This window comes from Notolepis coatsorum (genome assembly GCF_963971535.1).
Source record: "Notolepis coatsorum genome assembly, chromosome: 14".
Taxonomy (NCBI): Eukaryota; Metazoa; Chordata; class Actinopteri; order Aulopiformes; family Paralepididae; genus Notolepis; species Notolepis coatsorum.
The window spans coordinates 53,451,680-53,473,317 of NC_140178.1; the positions used below are offsets into that span (position 1 = coordinate 53,451,680).

General features: G+C 43.7%; 1 protein-coding gene across 1 annotated transcript in view; it reads right to left on the minus strand.

Moving 5' to 3' along the window:
- rrn3 (RRN3 homolog, RNA polymerase I transcription factor) overlaps positions 1-21,638 on the minus strand; it is a 99,752-nt gene that overhangs the window by 20,481 nt on the left and 57,633 nt on the right. The window contains exons 11-13 of the mRNA XM_084328892.1: positions 15,435-15,565; positions 13,446-13,576; positions 10,673-10,860 (exon numbers count right to left, since the gene is read on the minus strand). Of these exons, the coding sequence (XP_084185018.1) occupies positions 10,673-10,860; positions 13,446-13,576; positions 15,435-15,565 (450 nt within the window). The remainder of the gene's footprint in view (positions 1-10,672; positions 10,861-13,445; positions 13,577-15,434; positions 15,566-21,638) is intronic.

Below are 21,638 nucleotides of genomic sequence, written 5' to 3' on the forward strand. Positions count from 1 at the left end.
GTCAATTTGTACAAATTGTTTCCTGTCTTCCAAATAACTTTCCAGCCAATTTAGAACAGTTCCTCTAATACCACATCGATCCAGCTTTTGTAATAATATACCATGATCTATAGTATCAAACGCCTTCTTCAAATCTATAAATATTCCTACAGCACATTTCTTGTTGTCTGTACATGTGGTGATTTCCTCAATTAGGTCTGTAAGTGCCAATGAAGTTGATCTATTATGTCGGAAACCATACTGGCTGTCGGAAAGCAAGTTATTTTTTTCAATAAAACTGAAAAGTCTTATTGAAAAAAGCTTTTCTAGTATTTTTGAGAACTGAGGTAGGAGAGACTGGCCGGTCATTTGTAAAAGTATGTTTATCCCCCGATTTAAATAATGGTATTACTTTAGCTATTTTCATTTTATTTGGAAATGTTTCTGTTTGAAAAGATAAGTTGCAAATGTGAGTTAGTGGTTTTATAATTCCCCCAACAATTTTCTTAATAGTCTCCATATCAATATCATTATAATCTTTAGATTTTTTATTCTTACAGTTCAATACAGTGTCCATTACTTCATTTTCATCTACCGGATAAAGAAACATTGAGCTTGAGTTGAAGTCTATCAGTTTATCCAGTGACCCAGTTGTGAATATAATTTTCTCTGCCAATTCAGGTCCAATATGTACAAAGAATTTATTAAAACCATCAACCACCTCATCCATGTTGCTTATGGACTTTTCATTTACAATAAAATGATCTGGATAGTTCACACCATTAGACTCCTTTCTGATAAGATTATTAAGCACCTTCCAAATACCCTTAATATCATGTTTTTCTTTTAACTTTCTAGTAGATTGGCATAGTATTCCATAGTATTCCTTTTTACAATTTCTCATAATATTTGTTAACTTGTTTTTATTTTTAGACTCTGTTTCATTAGTTCTGTATTTAATAAATCTTCTATACAACAGGTTTTTCTTTTTGCAAGCATTTAATAGCCCCTTTGTTAACCATGGATTCTTTGTGGAATTTCTTCTCGTCCTGTTTTTTTATTGGACATTTGTTGTCATAAGATGCTTTAAATATTTCCAGAAAAGAGTCATAGGCGACATCAATATTATTTGCTTGGTATACACTAGCAGCCACTTTAACATGAGCACACACTCACTCATGCTGCACACGCTCACACTATGGACACTTTACAGAAGGAAATATCACTTTAAGAATAGTACAGCTTGAGATCGTATAATATATTGTATAGCAGTGTACATAAAGACCCAATGCCTCATCCGTAGCTAACAGTGTACTGCACTGCCGCAGGACCTAGCATGTCCTACCATGCTCTGTAAATGGCTCATGTACAGATACCGATATGCCTACTTTGTTTACTTGTTTATTGCACTATGTCGCTCTATTGGTTGGACTCTTATTATTATTACTTGTATTATGCACATCGTTGCGGGCGAGACCCCCCGCATTTCACTGTATGTGCCGTGACAAATAAAACTCTTGTATCTTGTATCTGTATTCCAATCCTGTTCAATTAAGTTATTTCTCAGAGCAGTCAATGACTCCTCACTTCTTACACGGCTATAGTTAAAAAAATTTGCCTCCAGGACATTTTTTTTTTTTTTTTTTTGGTCTTTTTCCCCCTCCATTTTCCTCCGATTTTCTCCCATCCCAATGTTAGTCGTATGCCAATTCCCAGTCCCTTCCTGGTCGCTGCGCACTTACCCCCCACAGTCAGATCATCTGGGAGAGTGGAGGCTACCACGTGCTTCCTCCGACACACGTCCAGCCAATCACCGCTTCTTTTCACCTGGCAGCGCGGATTCTCATTGAGAGGGCGTAGCGTGTGGGAGGACCACACTATCCCCCTCACGTCCAATCCGCGCTTAGCAGGCGCCCCGACCGAACTGTAGGAGTCGCTGTTTACAACGACCCGGACCCACCCCGCCAGCTTCTCCCACCCTCTGATACAGCCAATTGTATCAGTGCAGACGGCCAGCCAAGCTGGTGACAACCCCGGAGCTGTGAGCTGGATTCGAACAGGCAAATCCAGCCTCCAGGACATTTCTATACATAGTATCATACACAACAAAAGATGGTCACTAATGTCATTAAGTAATAGCCCACTTTTGACAGGTTAGAATGGTCGTATCTATGGGCAGTATTAGAAAGGATGGGGTTAGGAAAAGGATTCATTGATATGATTAAAGTATTATACAAAGACCCATCGGCCATGATTACAACAGGTACAATCATCTCCAAAATCTTTCCGGTATCACGCTCAGCCGGACAGGGTTGCCCTCTTAGTCCCGGACTATTCGATCTATCATTAGAGCCTTTAGCACAATATATAAGACAATCCCAATCCATAGAACCAATCATAATCAAGGGCACACAACACAAAATTTGTTTATATGCGGACGACGTAATACTGTTCATGCAAAACCCCAACACAGCATTGCCTCATCTTCTCAAGCTGATTGAGGACTTTGGAGATCTATCGGGATTTAGGATAAATTGGCCGAAGTCGGCCTTCCTCCCACTTAACGCCCCAGCAAAAAGAAATATAACCCTCCCAAAAGAGATACAGATGGTAAAACAATTTAGATGTTTGGGAGTTGAGATATTCCCCACCATAACCCAAACGGTGAAGCACAATTACATAAAAATCCAAAACAAAATCAAATACGACCTTGTCAGGTGGTCGAAACTTAAAAACTCAGTACAGGCACGTATATCAATAATCAAGATGGACGTCCTACCTAGAATCAACTTCTTCAGCTCAATGCTACCGTTACCCCCTCCAAAGGGTTACTGGAAAGAATTACACTCCTCCACATACAAATTTATTTGGAATAACAAACCACCACGTATAAAAAGATCCACCACACAGAGAAACAAAGCAGACGGAGGTATGGCATTTCCAGATTTCTACCACTACTTTAAGGCGTACACTTTAAGACCACTAACAACATGGTTTGATCCCCAAGCATTAGTATCCTGGAGAAATTTAGAAGAAAATATAGTAGCTCCACACAAGCTGAAGGGCATAGTATACACCAAATTACCAATTAAGCAATGCGAACGGAAATTTGGCCCCATAATCACTCATGCGATCCGGATATGGCGCGAAACACAAAAAAAATATTCTACCCTACATAAATGGCATAATCATACTCCCTTATTCAATAACAATGCACTCTGGATAGGAAAACAACCTATAAGATTCCCTAGATGGGAAAAGCAAGGCATACACTCATTAGGAGACGTCTTCAATAAACAGGGTTTTTGTAGTTTCAAGGAAATACGCAAAAAATGTAATCTCACCAAGTCCACATATTACTTTTACGCACAGTTATTGGCATGTTTGAAGGCTCACGGTGTTCCATTAAATATACCAATTGTACACCACAGATACCGCAAATTCTTCTATGAAAGAGAGACATCAAGAGGTTTTGTTTCAGATTTTTATCATCAATTACTAACGTCCTCATATGAAACCCTCCACCTAGACTCCGTCTGGAGGAGGGATATACCAGACCTGGAAAGTGATTTTTGATTGGCAAGAAGCCTGGGCAAATATTCGATTCACATCAAGGAACCCGGACCATCAACAAATCAATCTTAACTATATTCACAGGACATACTCGACTCCTATAAGACTGAAAAAAATGGGTCTTATACAAGACTCCAAATGCTCCTTATGTACAAATGGGGAGGGGACATTTATGCACATGTACTGGGACTGCCCACCAGTTAAGATATTCTGGAAAGAGGTGACCCATCAACTATCAAATCTCTTAACTTGGAATATACCTGTACACCCCTCTGTACTACTGCTGAATGATGTTTTTGAGTGTGCAGTACATCCACAGCTAAAGAGATTGGTTTTATCAGGTATCACAGTGGCTAAAAAGCTGATAGCATCACGATGGTTCCAACCGGAAAAAATTTGCCGAAAGGTCTGGATTATTACATATCTCGATGTGATCTATCAAGAAATATCTACAGCAAGAATTTTGGGTCTCAATGAATCCAAAATGACATTGTGGTTAGAAGTGGTGGAGAAAATAAAAGCTAGCATATAATGGTAATGTCTGGTTAGGAGCGAGGGAAAGTGGATGGATTATCCAATGGGGGGTCCGGAAGGGGGGGGTACGAGCTGGAGCATATGTGTGTAGGTTTTTAGATAACAGGTATTAAGGGTATATCCTATACAAGACAATTAACTAAAATGTGATTTCATTGGATGTGCACTGACTAATGCTTGTATATCTTATCGTGTGTTGTCATGTTTGTTTATATGTTTGTTTAAAAAATAAAAAAAATAAAATACAACAACAAGTAATAGCCCACTCACAGTATTGTTATCTATTATGTTTGTAAAAATGTTATCTATCAGTGTGGCACTATGTGAACTTATTCTGCTGGGTCTGGTGATTTTAGGATATAGGCTCATGCTGAACATAGTGTCAATGAATTCCTCTGTCAATCTATGTTTTTGGGGATTTAGCAGATCAATATTGAAATCCCCACATATGAATACATCTTTTTGATTATTTATAGAAAATAGTTTTTCCATCCAGTTGTTAAACACATTACGGTAATATCTGATCCTGGTGTCCTATATATACAGCTAACAACTATATTATTATTTTTTGCCAAGCTTATTTCAACTGTTACACATTCAAACACATTTTCTACTGCCAATGACATTTTATCCAACACTTTACAATCCATTTTACTATCAACATATAATGCCACACCCCCTCCGCTTTTGTTTTGTCTGTTTGTGTAAAACATGCCATAACCAGGCATATTAAGATCTGTACCTCTGCCAAGGTTTAACCAAGTCTCTGAAATGGCTATTATGCTAAACGGTGAATTAAATTGCATCAAGTAATCCTGAATGTGCTCATAATTAGCATACAGGCTCCTACTATTAAAATTAATTAATGATATTTTGTGTTTCGCATCAATCATTTCATTCAATTTTGTTTCTGTATAATATCTGCAGTCTTTCTTAATATCTATAAAGATGTTATTATCTGGATCAATTTCATTCACCGTATTTTGAGATTTATAGTCAGTATACTCAAACGTTTCAAATTCTAGACTCTCGTAATCAAGATTTGTGGAGGTTTCGTTCAAATTCTCACCCTCTATCAGGGATGAGTATTCATCATCATCATCGTCACCATTCATATAAAACTATCCTAGTAAATTGGTAACATGGAAAGTGGACATCCGAGCGAATATCAAGGGGTTGCAAGCAAGAGCCACGGACAAGACAAGGCGTTCTTCTTGTTCTTTCTAGCCTCTGTCAGAGTCGGGTAAAGCAGCCTCCTCCTACTCATGATCTCAAATGGAAATTGATCACTGACGGAGTACTTGGTGTTTTTTAGCTCCTTACCCTTGGACATGACAGCGTACTTCATCCTGGAGTCTGTGACTTTGGCCACGATCGGATAGCTTTCCCCAGGCGATGCACTCTGGAGAAGCGAATCGCTTCGGCTTCCTCAGACTTCATTTTCAAATTGGTGACCAAGAACTCCTTTAGAAGACCCTCTGATAGAGGGACTGCTGCCTCTGATAATAAACCCAGACCAGACAGGTTTTGTACAAGGCCGACACTCCATTGCAAACGTGAGGCGGTTACTGAATGTTATACAGTACTCTAATCAGCTGAAACACAAAGCGCTAGCAGTGTCACTAGACGCGCAGAAAGCATTTGATAGAGTAGAATGGCGGTACCTGTTCGACATCATGGAGCGATATGGACTTGGAGGGGATTTCCTTAAGTGGATTCAAACCATCTACCACTCTCCCGTGGCCTGTGTCCTTACCAATGGTACCTGCTCTGAGCCTTTCCCCTTGGCAAGAGGCACAAGGCAAGGGGACCCCTAAGCCCATTACTGTTTGCCGTAGCACTCGAACCGCTAGCAGAGGCTATCCGGTGTCATCATGAAATTGAGGGGGTCTCACTCACGACAGGGGGCACCCCCCACAAAATAGCTCTATATGCAGATGACATTATACTGTTTCTGTCCTCCCCGAAGAGGTCAGTGCCTACTGTCCTGTCAATTGTTAAAGACTTCGGCGCTATCTCAGGCTACAAAATTAACCAAAGTAAATCTGAGGCAATGCCACTAGGAACCCTGACCCAATCGGACATCCCAGATAATTTTCCTTTTAAATGGACTACGTCAGGATTCACATATCTTGGCATTAAAGTATCTCCCAACTTAAAAGATATGGCACGTCTGAACCTGGCCCCAGTCACCACAGCGGTTAAGAGAGATCTGGAATGGTGGCATGACCTCCCACTATCGGTCATGGGACGGGCGAGTCTAATAAAAATGAACATTCTACCCCGCCTTCTATACCCCTTACAAATGCTTCCCATATGGGTATCCAAAAAAGATATTAAAGATCTGGAGAAGGCTTTTTCTAAGTTCATTTGGCATGGAAAGAGACCCAGGCAAAGATTTAAAATCTTGGAGCTACCAACCAGTAAAGCGGGCCTTGCCATGCCAAATATACTCTTCTATAACTGGGCCTGTCACGCTTGTTACATCTGGGAATGGTTACAAGCCTATCTACACAATAAGAACTGTGTGGACTCGTGGGGCTGCTCACCAAACTCACTATGGGCACTGGTAACCGGTAATAAAAATAAGATTCATAGGGAGATACGAGGCAATCCAATTATCTATAACTCTATCAGAGTGTGGCGACAGATTACCATCTACACAGGGAGAGGAGACCTAAGATCATTGCTAATACCAATCTCTAGCAACCATGAATTTGGACCTGGGCGCAGTTCGGCCATCTTTAAGACCTGGCACTCACTAGGGCAGGGCTATTCAACTGGCGGCCCGCGGGCCAGATCCGGCCCGCGGAATGATTCTGACCGGCCCGCCAAAGATTACATGATAATAAAAAAAAAAAATAAAAATTAAATATTTTTTATTATATATATTTTTTTACTTTTTTTTTTTTCATGTCAACGTTAACACGCACAATTGAGCCAAAAGTCACTCAATTAATGACAGATTTCATTGATAAATTGAGGGAAAACTTTGCAAGTTGATTTGATGAATTTGACATGTCCAGATAATTGATGCATTTTGTGAGCAACCCATTTGCCAATGTAGCTGCTATTTCCACAAAAGGACAAGAGTTCCTTGCATCACTTCACATTGATGAAGGTCTCCTGCAACTTGAAATAATTGACATGCAAGCATCATCTGCTCTGAAGCAGGCACTTGAGAATGAATCCACCACAACATTTTGGATAAAGTGTATTCATGTCAAGACATTCCCCAAAATAAAAACGCTGGCAATATCTGTGCTAACAATGTTTGGCTCAACATACACCTGTGAATCCAGTTTCTCTCACATGAATGCCATTAAAACAAGCAACCATGCCTCCTTGACAAATGAGCATTTGCATCACTGTTTGCGGGTAGCCCTCACTTCCTATGAACCCTCTTTCTCTGCCATTGCCCAGTCAAAGTGCAATGGCTCTCATTAGATGTGTGTATGTAGGCTAGGCCTGTCTGCCCCCCACCCCCCTGATGTTTGAGAGTTAAGTCGACAATAAGTGCTAATAAGATGCTGTGATTTGCTGTTGTTGCACAGACATGAAGCACTTTTTCATAAGCTCAGCTGCACTATAAATGTGTTTTTTTGTTCAAGTGTTGATGTTAGAATGTTCATATGCACATCATGCACTTGTTTGTTTTTTATTTTATTTTTATATTGAAATGTTGAAGAGGAGATGTTGCAGTTGTTGCACATAAATGAAGCACTTTTTATGAAAAGTATACTACTTTTGCAATGTAGTTAAAGGGGATCTTATAAATGGCATTTTTCAGTGTTTAGCATTGTTTCCTAGCTATGTGGACTTATATTAATTTGATCTATGTCTCTAATTCTCATATTGGCGCATTCTTCCAATTCTCCTCTCACAATATTCACCCTCACTGAACTGAGTCATCTGAAAATGTGCTGATTTGTGATGTCAGAGAGACACTGCTGCATGATAATCAGCTGAGTTTCCACACAGTTCCCACAGTGGTTGGAGCCCAGGCTCAAAACGTGTTTTTGAGTACTTGATTAGAAATACAAAACAATGGATTAAAAAAAAACATATTACAGAGGTGTTCCATAAACCCACAGGAATTGTGTAAAAGTGCCCAAATAGTGAAAGAAATAGTAAAATAGTTCCCCTTTAAATAAAAGTTGTGAAAATGTGGTTGCGTGTTGTGTCAAGTGTACATATATTCATAGCACGGGGAGGCGCCGTGGCAGTCCGGCCCCTGGCCCCTTGGGTTTCTGACAATGTGGCCCCCTGAACAATTTAGTTGAATAGCCCTGCACTAGGGCTTCGTGTATTGGGGGATCTGTTTAGGGATGGTGTGTTGATGTCGTTTCAGCAACTGCAAACACAATTTAACCTCCCAAGAGAATTTTTTTTTTGGTTTCTTGCAAATACGACATTTTATTAACTCACTACAGCTGCCAACGCCAATGGGCTCCCTTTACAGCAAAACAGAGAACTTCTTATCCAACTGTAGTAAGGTATCACATTTCATCTCTGCGTTTTACTCACTGCTGTACTCACTGGACTCACAGGAGTTACCATCCCTCCGCAAATGGGAAAGAGATTTTAACAGTGAATATATTGAAGACGACTGGCAGGAGGCCATTGACTCAGTTAAAAAGGTTTATACTTGTAACAGACTAAGAGAAACACAATATAAAATTCTTCACAGATTACACATCACACCTGTGTTACTAAACAAAATGGACCGTTCAATATCTCCATTATGTTCGAAATGTCAAACAGATCTGGGCACCTACTATCACTACTTTTGGGAATGTAAGTGTATATCCAGGTTCTGGGGCCAAGTGGCACGTGAGCTGAGCGACATTTTCAAGGTGAAAATAAAGAAGGATCCAGGAGCTTTTTTACTGGGACTCCCATCAAAGGAAAATAATTTGACACCCTTACAATTCAAACTATTTGATAAACTTCTGCTTTCAGCCCGGAAATGCATTTTGATAAACTGGATTAAGGATAGGCCTCCATCCATACAGATGTGGTACAGAGAGATCTTCGGTGTGCTACCCCATGAAAGACTCTGTGCAATGCATAGAGGCAACGACGCCTCCTTTCAGGATGTGTGGGCCCCACTATTGGACTACTTTCCTGCTACAATTTCTCAGATCCTTCTAAAGGCCCAATGCCCCAATGTATGGACAGACTTTGGATAGAAAAAAATAATATATGTATATACATGTATGACTACATGTGAATGGGCTCGAGGCAAGTGCAGTACTGTGCAGTGCCTGTCTGGGTTAGATTTCCTTTTTTTGCTTGTTTTTCATTTTGATCTGTTTTTGCTGGCATGACGGCATAGATGAACTGGAGGAACCCCCCCCCCCCCCCTTCTGTCCCAATGTGTGTTTTGTAATGTAAGTAACTGTATGTGAAAAATCTTTTAAAAAACCAATAAAAATATCAAAAGAGAAGACCCTCTGATTTCTGTTAAGTTTCATTTGGGACTTCTGAAAGTCCGTGTATTATGATATTGTCCCTCATGCTCCTGCATTGTAGATCGAGAATATCCTTTGCCATGATATTAGTATCCTTCCGAAGTTTGTCCCTCATGCTCCTGCATTGTAGATCGAGAATATCCTTTGCCATGATATTAGTATCCTTCCGAAGTTTGTCCCTCATGCTCCTGCATTGTAGATCGAGAATATCCTTTGCCATGATATTAGTATCCTTCCGAAGTTCACCTGTTGGACGCTTGAGGCTGTTAACCTCGATCCTGAGTGAGGCGTTGTCAGCCTTTAACACTTCAATTAAAGAGTTGTTGAACTCCACGGAGGCTTTTAATTCATTAACATCGGTTGTTAATTGTTCAAGCAAGTCAAGCTTCTTGAGTTGTTGATATATAGATGATAAAGACTCACGGATGTCAGGCGAGTCTTCCTTGTCGCTGGAGCCCATCTGGAACCAAAGGCGTTTGTCCGCCTGGCCGGCATCTTGTCTTTATGCAATAATTGATCTATGAATGCTTCCAAACTTCCCACCGTTTCCTCCGCAGGCGAATCCAGTTTGAAAAAAATAAGTGTCAAACAATGATCAAACTAATTGTAAAGGCATATTAGGGAGGTATAGGGCAGAGTGCAGCTCAGCACTTCATCATGCCGTCGGCCATCTTGACATATCAACCAAGTATTGTGCCTCTCCTTTATGACATATTGGAACCCGTGCCGTCAGTATTGTGCCTCTCCTTTATGACATATTGGAACCTGTGCAGTCAGTATTGTGCCTCTCCTTAATGACATATTGGAACCTGTGCCGTCAGTATTGTGCCTCTCCTTTATGACATATTGGAACCTGTGCCGTCAGTATTGTGCCTCTCCTTTATGACATATTGGAACCTGTGCAGTCAGTATTGTGCCTCTCCTTTATGACATATTGGAACCTGTGCCGTCAGTATTGTGCCTCTCCTTTATGACATATTGGAACCCGTGCCGTCAGTATTGTGCCTCTCCTTTATGACATATTGGAACCCATGCCGTCAGTATTGTGCCTCTCCTTTATGACATATTGAAACCTGTGCTATCAGTATTCTGCCTCTCCTTTATGTATGTACCTTTCTTCAGGTTTCCCTCCAGCATGGCCTTGTGTCTGAAGATGAGTGTGTAGAAGACAGCCTGGCAGGCAGTGTAGAAGGGCCCGTGGAGGCTGATGTCACAGTAGGCCCGCCGCCCGCCACAGTCCTGGCTGTCAATGTAGCGGTGGAGCCACGGCACCAGCAGGTCCAGGCACGCCCGCACCGTACTGAGAGGGTGGGGTGAGAGAGCAAGGGCAAGAGAGAGGGAGAGAGAGAAGTGGTAAATATTAAGAGTTTAAATACATTATAATGGTTGTTTGCATTGCTGTTGAGTATCTCACTGCTCTGAACATACAGGTGAAAAGACACCATCAACATACTGTGTAGGAGATAATATATTGCTGACACCATACCAGAATCATCAGCCATGTCAAACATACCAACAGCCATGTAAACATACCAACAGCCATGTCCAACATGCCAACAACCATGTAAACATACCAACAGCCATGTCCAACATGCCAACAACCCTGTCAAACTTGCATGTCACATATTAAATACAATACATCTGACTTTTATTTTTTTTTGTTCATATATTTTTTTATTCAGCACAAAATCAAAATCAAAACAGTACAGATATGTAGATATACTTTACATCACGTTCTCAATCAACATCATGTCTGTACCGTATCATTAAGAGACAGCTATGCTTGGGGAAGGGGAAGGAGCGTGGGGGACACACACAAAAACCAACAACAAAACAAAATAAATAAACAGGTAACCCAGAAAGTCCAGAATATACTACGTGTCAACCTCTCTTCTCTGGGTGTAGTACAGCAGTAGCAAACATTCTCTTATACCCGAGCTTTGGTTGTATCACCATCACTGCATTACAAATCCAACCCTTCATCCTCCATCACTGACGTTTCTCAAAAGCATGTAAATGCATGCAGTTTTGGATTGCGTCCTTCTTCCCGTTCACATATCCCTTCTATTCAGCACAAAATCAAGACAGTACAGATATGCATATATACCTTACAAGTAGTTCTCAACCAACATCCTGTCTGTACCGTGTCATCAAGAGACAGCTATGCTTGGGGAAGGGGCGCAAAAATAAATACATTAACAGAAATAATAAAAATAATTTTTTTTAAATAATAATATTAAAATATATATATATATATAAAAAATAAAATAAAAATAAAGAACAGAATATACGGTACTACATGTGTGGTTCAAACCATTTTAAAAATAAAATGACAATTAAATGGGGAGTGAGATGAAAATAATAAGATGAAAATAAGTACCGTAATTCCTCTAATAGTAACCGGGTCTCAAATACAAGCCGGGTCTCTATTAATGGCCGGGTGCGCTCTTGAGCTAAGCAATTATAAGCCGGCCTCCTAATACAAGCCGGGTTACTAATATACTGAGCTGCATACTGAGCTAGTTACTTGATTTCACTTTGAAAACGTTGAAATGACCAGCGACCACCTGTAATTGCACTGTTTACTATTTCATACAGTACTTGGTTTCAATAAATGAACCCAGTACATTTTACTGGGTTCAAACTGACACAAAATGTTGATTTATTCATTATGATCAGTTTGAAAATTTGAAATATAGGCCTCCCTCTTATACAGGCCTCCTCCTAATACAAGCCTGGTACCCGCTACAGTTGAAACAAATACAAGCCGGGGTTACTATTAGAGGAATTACGGTAATACATTGCCTTTATAGCCCTATTCGCTCTATACAAGCCCACTTTCTATCGAACTGTTCACCTTGCAACCTGATCAGATGAGTCATCCTCTCCATGTCCTGAATTTCTTTAACTTTGTTTAGCCATTGGTTATGTGTTGGGGGACTGGGTTTTAACCAATTGATTGTGATCATTTTCTTGGCAGCAGTTAACAGTATTTGGAGAAGATACACACTTTTCCTTTCCTCAATGCCCTCTGGTATGACTCCGAGGATGGCAGTTTTGAAATTTTGTGGAATGTCCATGTCGAATAATTTTTTTACATCCCTGAATATATCATCCCAGAAGTGACATAGTTTTGGGCATGTCCAGAAAATGTGTGTATGGTTACCTATTTGTTCACCACATCCCCTCCAGCATTCGCTTGTGGGAGTCGTACCTGCTTTAGCAGTCAATAAGGGGGTCTTGAAAAACCTACTAATGACCTTCCATTTATATTCTCTCGAGGAATTAGAATTAGTCACCTTATGTGCTTCAGTACAAACCTCGAACCACTCCTCTTCTGAGATCTCCTGTTGGAGCTCAGCCTCCCACTTCAACTTAATGTATAGCGAGTCGTTGGGGTTCATTGATATTAGGTTTTGATATAATTTAGAAAGAATTTTTTGTATTGAAGCATCCATTTGGATATTAGCTATAAAGCGTTCTATAGCAAAAGGGTGTCGAATTTTGTCCCAATCTTCCTGGTTTTCTAAAAAATGTCTTAATTGGAGACATCTGAAAAAGTCAGTACTAGGAAGGCTAAACTCCACTCTGAGTTGTTCGAAAGATTTAAGCTGGCCGGAATGAATAAGTTGGTGAACAACATCTGACTTTTAGACACAAAAAGTATGGCAAACATCACTAATGGTGAAAGAAATATTACAATCAATCTATTTATTTTGCACAATGACCCCAAACGAATAGTCCAAGTCTACACTGTTCCGAAAAGTAATGAGCCGGTATTGTGTATCAGTTCTGGTACATTTCTAACCAACATAGAATTAGTCAATGTAGCCAACTGAGACCAACTTTAATGAGAGCAGAGAGATGAAGACTGAAGTGACTCACGCCACAGGCAGGAAGTTGGCCCGGGCCAGGAAGCTGCCCATGTAGCCAGCAGCAGCCTGCCGCAGGACGGCCGGGTGGGAGGGGCTCTGGATCAACTTCCACAGGTGGTCCAGAAAGGCTTCCGCTAGAGCCTGGGGGAGAGAGGAGGATGGATGACTTTATACTGTTGGACCAGTATGGTATTTGGCAGGATTAGAAATTAACATTTTTTTTCAATGGCTTTTTTTGCCCCCCTTAATTGATTTTCGGGGGCTTTTTTTGTATTTCGGGGGCACAACATTTTTATAATGAAAATTAACATAAAGATTATAAAACATTGTTGACACTTTTTTTTACAGTCTTCGTCCCTATGTTTGATAACGTAATGTTAATGTCTCCATATATAGGGCTCTACGCTAACCTTTTTCCCAAGGAGCACATGTGCTCCTAAATAAAATGTTAATAAATAAAATCTAAATACAAATTTAGGAGCACACAGAAATTTGTAACACACACACACACACACACACACACACACACACACACACACACACACACACACACACACACACACACACACACACACACACACACACACACACACACACACACACACACACACACACACACACACACACACACACACACACACACACACACACACACACACACACACACACACACACACACACACACACACGATGTGTGACATCATGGCTTGGTTTCATGTTTTGAGGTACCTTCAATTATCTGTAAATAATACATACATACTCTATCTAAATAGATTAAATATTATTGTCCCTGAGGGCAAGTTGTGTTGTTGTCTTGATATATCTACAAATAGCAGACGAATAACCGGTTGCCTCTGGATCAATGAATGTCTAATATTGAATAATATTATTAGCTATTTTATTTTTAACATCCCTAATTCCAACAGTCAAGAGGCTTGTTTCAAATTGATACATGAAAAACCCCACACACGCAACGTTTGTGAGTATAGGCTCTGGCCAGATCGATCAATGAAATACGTTGCGCGCTCAGCGCTGTGGAATGAAGGAAATGCGCATTGGGATCGGATTTGGATGTTATTCTTTGGAGTTGTGTTACAAATGGAACGGTCTTTCCCCGCCGAACACAAGTTACTTAATGTTACACAGGTCGCGCTATGCAGATGCTTAGCTTGCTAACGTTAAGATAGCAGTGTAATGCTTGATGAAAGCAGAGCGCTCTGTCTGTGTTCGCATCCTCTCAAGTGCCTGTAACACGCAGCGGGCCCCGCCTCCCTCCCTCCTTGGAACAAACATTCCACCCAAAAACTGAATTTCAGTCCAGTTTCAATCTGAACTATTAACAGTGGAGCTGTTTTGTAATCTTCACTCGTCTGTCTCGCACACTGCAAGTAAATGATTTTTCCGGTTCGCACACACACATATTATTAGGGGCAAGTACGAGGGAAATGCTCGCACTGTAGAGCATATAATTATATATATAATTAGTAAACTGTCGGGGGCTTTTCTTGCCCCCCTTAACTGATTTTCGAGGGCATTTGGTCAATTTTCGAGGGCATTTTGCCCCAAGCCCCCGTTAATTTCGAACCCTGGTATTTGGAAAGAGTTCTTTCTCCGTGTTCATCACCTGCCCAAATAATTCCTTTGTATATAACATACATCACAATAACAATGAGCTGGAGTGATTCTACACAAAGGTTGAGGTGAATTCACGCAAATGTCACTCCATTCAAAATGTAATCGCAATTCAATAAACTGGATTTTAAGAAATGTATCCTGAATGGATTGAACTTGAAGAGAATTGATCCCAAACCTTAGGCAAACACAAAACATACAGAGAGAAAGATCAGGTCTGTGGAACCACTAGAAACAGCTACAGACGGACTGACCAGGCAGCAGACATACATTTTATACATTCAAAACTGAAATTTTAAAATGTTTAAACTGATATTTAGCTAATTATGTATAAATACACTGCACGCACAGAGTTGGGAACACAAACCAGTCTGAAGCTGCAGAGGTAGAAGAGGGTGTACTGGGTGTGACAGGAGGCGTGTGTCGGTAGGATGAGCTTATCAAACACACACATCAAATCTCTATATAACTCCTTAGTCCTCTCCACATCCAGAAAACCTGAGGGCCAGACAGACAAAGGGAGAGAGAAAGAGACAGAGAGAGAGTTAAACTTAATACATATTGCATAAATCATATATTAAAAAATATATCTAGTTGAAAAGATACAACACTTTATACTAGATTGTGAGTGAATCCTATAAAACCATTTACTACTATTATGTTTCTGTCCGTTGTTCCCACTGTCATGGATGGTCTGTTTAGTAGGACATGTGCAGGTGGTGCTTCTAGTGAAGCCTTTCTTTGCATTTCCCAAAATCATCACCTCTCCCGTCATTATCCGTTTTTTTTTCTTTTTTCTTTTTTTTAACTTAAATTTTTATTTAACATCTATAGACATACAACACAACATCCACAGTGACATCCACAACACAACAACATACAGACATGGGTCCCCCGAACATGGCCTCGATCAGCCGCCCAGACCCCCGTAAGAGGAGAGAAACCCCTCCCTCCCACCTTCCTCCCCGAGAGATAGAACACCCCTATATCCTGGTCCACCATGCACGGAGCCGAGCACCCAGAGCCCCCACCCGCCCCCGCCCGACCGCCAGGCCCCCGGTCCACGAGAGCCCCAAGCCCAGGTCCACAGAAGGCCTAAGCACCACGCCTCAATGGCCCCCCGACCCCCCGCGACCCCAAGCCCGGTGCCCCCGCGGCCCGGAGACCAGACCGCCCGGCCACGAGGGCTGAGGACCCCAGGAAACCCCGCCCCCCCCCACACCAATCCCACAACACGCAAGGCCCCCCCCCCCCCCCCCCCGGGTCGAACCGCCGGAACGATGGCCCCTCCCCCCGACCCCACTGTACCTCCCATGTCACCGACATCACAGCATACATTTATGAAATTAAAACTAACACCACAATAAGAAAAAATGACATGGATATAAATGATTATATGGTTCGCACTCTTTCCCCGGTTGGCGGTTTGGAGGGGGATCAGCCCTCCCACTGGAGAAGCCCCCCCCCAGAGACGAAGATACCCCCCGAAGGAGGCTCTCCAAGCCTCTCTTCATGTCCAACATTTTGAATTCTTGTCCTTCATATTTGTCCATGTGCACATTTAAAGCAACTGCTATTCTAACATAACTCTGAAGAAATAATATAAAAGAAGACTAAAGACAATTGGCACTTCCCAGGTAATTCCTTTTAACCCTGTTTGACCCCTGTTGGCGGGTTGGAGGGGTAAGGCTCTCCTGGAGAGGGCCCCTCCTATAACGACGGAGATGTCCCCTGTGGGGGTTCTCCAATGTCCCTATTATTGTCCAACATTTTATTTGAATTTTTATCTTTCATATGATAGTACATTTCCAGAGCTCCCGATCAGGTCTCCGAATGTGATTCCCCATGTTCCCCGTCCTCTTAGCTGTGTGTCCTGTGTGTTAGTGTCTATAGTTTAGTCTAGTACGTATTATTTGTATTATATGTCTCCATTTCCCCAACTAATGTGTTCACCTTGTCTGTATTCCCAGTGGTCTGTGTGTTGTCTGCAGTATGTCTTGAATCATTGCCCCCATTCACTATCTAATTATATGCATATGTGGTATTGAATCTTGGTCGGTGTGTATGACCTCAGTGCTCGAGTCCTGCTTGGTGTGTGAGACTTCGTTTTTTCGAGTTCTGGCTAGTCCGGTTGATCTCGGTGCTCGGGTCCCGGTTGGTGTGTGTGGCCTCCGTGTTCGCATCTTGGCCGGCCCGGGCGACCTCCGCGCCTGCATCTCGTGTGCGGATGGTCCGGCCGACCTTGGTGCCCGAGTCCCGGTTGGTCCGTTTGTATCCAGCGTCTCCCTGTCCCTCCCCCGGGGGCCGTCTGTTTCGCCTCTCCCGAACCAGCCTCCATGCTCCTCCGAATACCCCACCTTGCATCGAGTACAGTCCGCGTGTTGGCCATGTTAGCTTGTAGCTCCCTCGCCCACCAGGCCTTGCTGCGGCCCCACGTCTCGTTAGCTTGTATCCCTTGCTGCTTAATTTTCACGTGATAACTTCCATGTTAGCTTGCAGCTCCTTCTCCGGCCAGGCCTCGCTGCGGTCCAATGCCACGTTAGCTTGTATTCCCCGACCCATATGCTAGCTGCCCACTGCGCCACGCTAGCCTGCATGCTAGCTTCCCACTGTGTCATGGCAGCCTGAATCATCTCCTGTGTCCTTCTTTGTACTTCTTCTGGGGTCGTTTTTCTCTCGCCTTTTCTCGTGTTCCTCCTTCCTCCTCTCTTATATCCTTGGATTGTCACTTTTTATTTCGCTTTGAATTGTTTTACTTCCTTTTTTGATATTCAATGACCGGGAGCTCTTTCACGTGGCTGTACACCAAAACGTTGCAAACCGGAAGTCCATTATCCCGCTTTCACTTGTAAAATATCACTACTTGCCGATCCCTGGCTGTATATGCAATGCTACCCTCCACTCACTACCTAGTACTTAGCGTAGCATAGCATTACATATACAGCCAGAAACCAGCAAAATCGCTAACATTATCAGATGTTTTATTAGATGCTCCCGAGCGCAAGTTCATGCCACATTTATCCATTCATTCAGCTTCTTTATATTTATAGTCTTGGGGAGCGATTCAGAGCCCTGTCTCTCAAATCTGGGCACCCGGAAACACAGCCAGTTTAGCATGTTTACTTCAAATACATGCAGGCCTGGGACAGCTACTTTTAAAATGTATTCCATTACACATTACTGATACCTTGTTTAAAATGGTAACTATAAGCATGATTAAGCCCAGAGCACTGCACTGTGGCTGCCTACTGCTCATAAAAGGTTACATAACAATCACCTGGTATAGTGCCTCACAAATCAATCACCTGGTGTAGTGCCTCACAAATCAAGAAGCCTGTGAGGCATAGAACCCGTTTTTGTATCCTAAGTAACAACATCCGCCTGTAAAGGATGGAAAGTAACCATAGCAGTCTGGACCTGCACCTGCTAATTGTTAGGGGACTGCCTGTGGTTTAATGCATGGGGGCTGCCTGTGGTTTAATGCATGGGGGCTGCCTGTGGTCTAATGCATGGGGGCTGCCTGTGGTCTAATGCATGGGGGCTGCCTGTGGTGTAATGCATGGGGGCTGCCTGTGGTGTAATGCATGGGGGCTGCCTGTGGTGTAATGCATGGGGACTGCTTGTGGTTTAATGCATGGGGGCTGCCTGTGGTTTAATGCATGGGGGCTGCCTGTGGTTTAATGCATGGGGGCTGCTTGTGGCGTGTAATGCATGGGGGCTGCTTGTGGCGTGTAATGCATGGGGGCTGCTTGTGGCGTGTAATGCATGGGGGCTGCCTGTGGCGTGTAATGCATGGGGGCTGCTTGTGGTTTAATGCATGGGGGCTGCTTGTGGTGTAATGCATGGGGGCTGCTTGTGGTGTAATGCATGCGGGCTGCTTGTGGTGTAATGCATGGGGGCTGCTTGTGGTGTAATGCATGGGGACTGCTTGTGGTTTAATGCATGGGGGCTGCTTGTGGTGTAATGCATGGGGGCTGCTTGTGGTGTAATGCATGGAGGCTGCTTGTGGTGTAATGCATGGGGGCTGCCTGTGGTTTAATGCATGGGGGCTGCTTGTGGCGTGTAATGCATGGGGGCTGCTTGTGGCGTGTAATGCATGGGGGCTGCCTGTGGCGTGTAATGCATGGGGGCTGCTTGTGGTTTAATGCATGGGGGCTGCTTGTGGTGTAATGCATGGGGGCTGCTTGTGGCGTGTAATGCATGGGGGCTGCTTGTGGTGTAATGCATGCGGGCTGCTTGTGGTGTAATGCATGGGGGCTGCTTGTGGTGTAATGCATGGGGACTGCTTGTGGTTTAATGCATGGGGGCTGCTTGTGGTGTAATGCATGGGGGCTGCTTGTGGTGTAATGCATGGAGGCTGCTTGTGGTGTAATGCATGGGGGCTGCCTGTGGTTTAATGCATGGGGGCTGCTTGTGGTGTAATGCATGGGGGCTGCCTGTGGTTTAATGCATGGGGGCTGCTTGTGGTGTAATGCATGGGGGCTGCCTGTGGTTTAATGCATGGAGGCTGCTTGTGGTTTAATGCATGGGGGCTGCTTGTGGCGTGTAATGCATGGGGGCTGCTTGTGGTGTAATGCATGGGGGCTGCTTGTGGTTTAATGCATGGGGGCTGCTTGTAGTGTAATGCATGGGGGCTGCTTGTGGTGTAATGCATGGAGGCTGCTTGTGGTGTAATGCATGGGGGCTGCTTGTGGTGTAATGCATGGGGGCTGCTTGTGGTGTAATGCATGGGGGCTGCTTGTGGTGTAATGCATGGGGGCTGCTTGTGGTGTAATGCATGGGGGCTGCTTGTGGTGTAATGCATGGAGACTGCTTGTGGTGTAATGCATGGGGGCTGCCTGTGGCGTGTAATGCATGGGGGCTGCCTGTGGCGTGTAATACATGGGGGCTGCTTGTGGTGTAATGCATGGGGACTGCTTGTGGTGTAATGCATGGGGCTGCTTGTGGTGTAATGCATGGGGCTGCCTGTGGTTTAATACATGGGGACTGCTTGTGGTGTAATGCATGGGGCTGCTTGTGGTGTAATGCATGGGGGCTGCTTGTGGTGTAATGCATGGGGGCTGCTTGTGGTGTAATGCATGGGGGCTGCCTGTGATGTAATGCATGGGGGCTGCTTGTGGTGTAATGCATGGGGCTGCTTGTGGTGTAATGCATGGGGGCTGCTTGTGGTGTAATGCATGGGGGCTGCTTGTGGTGTAATGCATGGGGGCTGCCTGTGATGTAATGCATGGGGGCTGCTTGTGGTGTAATGCATGGGGGCTGCTTGTGGTGTAATGCATGGGGGCTGCTTGTGGTGTAATGCATGGGGGCTGCTTGTGGTGTAATGCATGGGGCTGCCTGTGGTGTAATGCATGGGGGCTGCTTGTGGTGTAATGCATGGGGCTGCTTGTGGTGTAATGCATGGGGGCTGCCTGTGGTGTAATGCATGGGGGCTGCTTGTGGTGTAATGCATGGGGGCTGCCTGTGGTGTAATGCATGGGGCTGCTTGTGGTGTAATGCATGGGGGCTGCTTGTGGTGTAATGAATGGGGGCTGCTTGTGGTGTAATGCATGGGGGCTGCTTGTGGTGTAATGCATGGGGGCTGCCTGTGGTGTAAGCGTCTATTTTTTTACCAACAAACTTGCATTTTTCAGCGATCTGATTGGCCACTGACGTTTCTGGTCATCTGACATCTGCGCCAATCGTGTGACACCTGTTTCTATCACTGGTTAAGTTTAGGCACTCTTTCGAAGTTGGTTAAGGTTAGAGTTTGTCTTAGAGCAGGGCGATAGAACACCAGCCCTGATTCCAAACTCTAACCTTAACCAACTTCGAAAGAGTCGCCTAAGCTTAACCAGTGATAGAACTAGGCGTTAGGTCGTTTGCAGGCTGTTAGAGGCGGAAATAGGCGCCGAAACAGGCGTCACGTGATTGGCGCAGATGTCACATGACCAGAAACGTCAGTGGCCAATCAGATCGCGGAAAAATGCAAGTTTGTTGGTAAAAGACTACATGCGTGGTGTAATGCATGGGGGCTACTTGTGGTGTAATGCATGGGGGCTGCTTGTGGTGTAATGCATGGGGGCTGCTTGTGGTGTAATGCATGGGGCTGCTTGTGGTGTAATGCATGGGGGCTGCTTGTGGTGTAATGCATGGGGGCTGCTTGTGGTGTAATGCATGGGGGCTGCTTGTGGTGTAATGCATGGGGCTGCTTGTGGTGTAATGCATGGGGGCTGCTTGTGGTGTAATGCATGGAGGCTGCTTGTGGTGTAATGCATGGGGGCTGCTTGTGGTGTAATGCATGGGGCTGCTTGTGGTGTAATGCATGGGGGCTGCCTGTGGTGTAATGCATGGGGACTGCTTGTGGTGTAATGCATGGGGGCTGCTTGTGGTGTAATGCATGGGGGCTGCTTGTGGTGTAATGCATGGGGGCTGCTTGTGGTGTAATGCATGGGGGCTGCTTGTGGTGTAATGCATGGGGCTGCTTGTGGTGTAATGCATGGGGGCTGCTTGTGGTGTAATGCATGGAGGCTGCTTGTGGTGTAATGCATGGGGGCTGCTTGTGGTGTAATGCATGGGGCTGCTTGTGGTG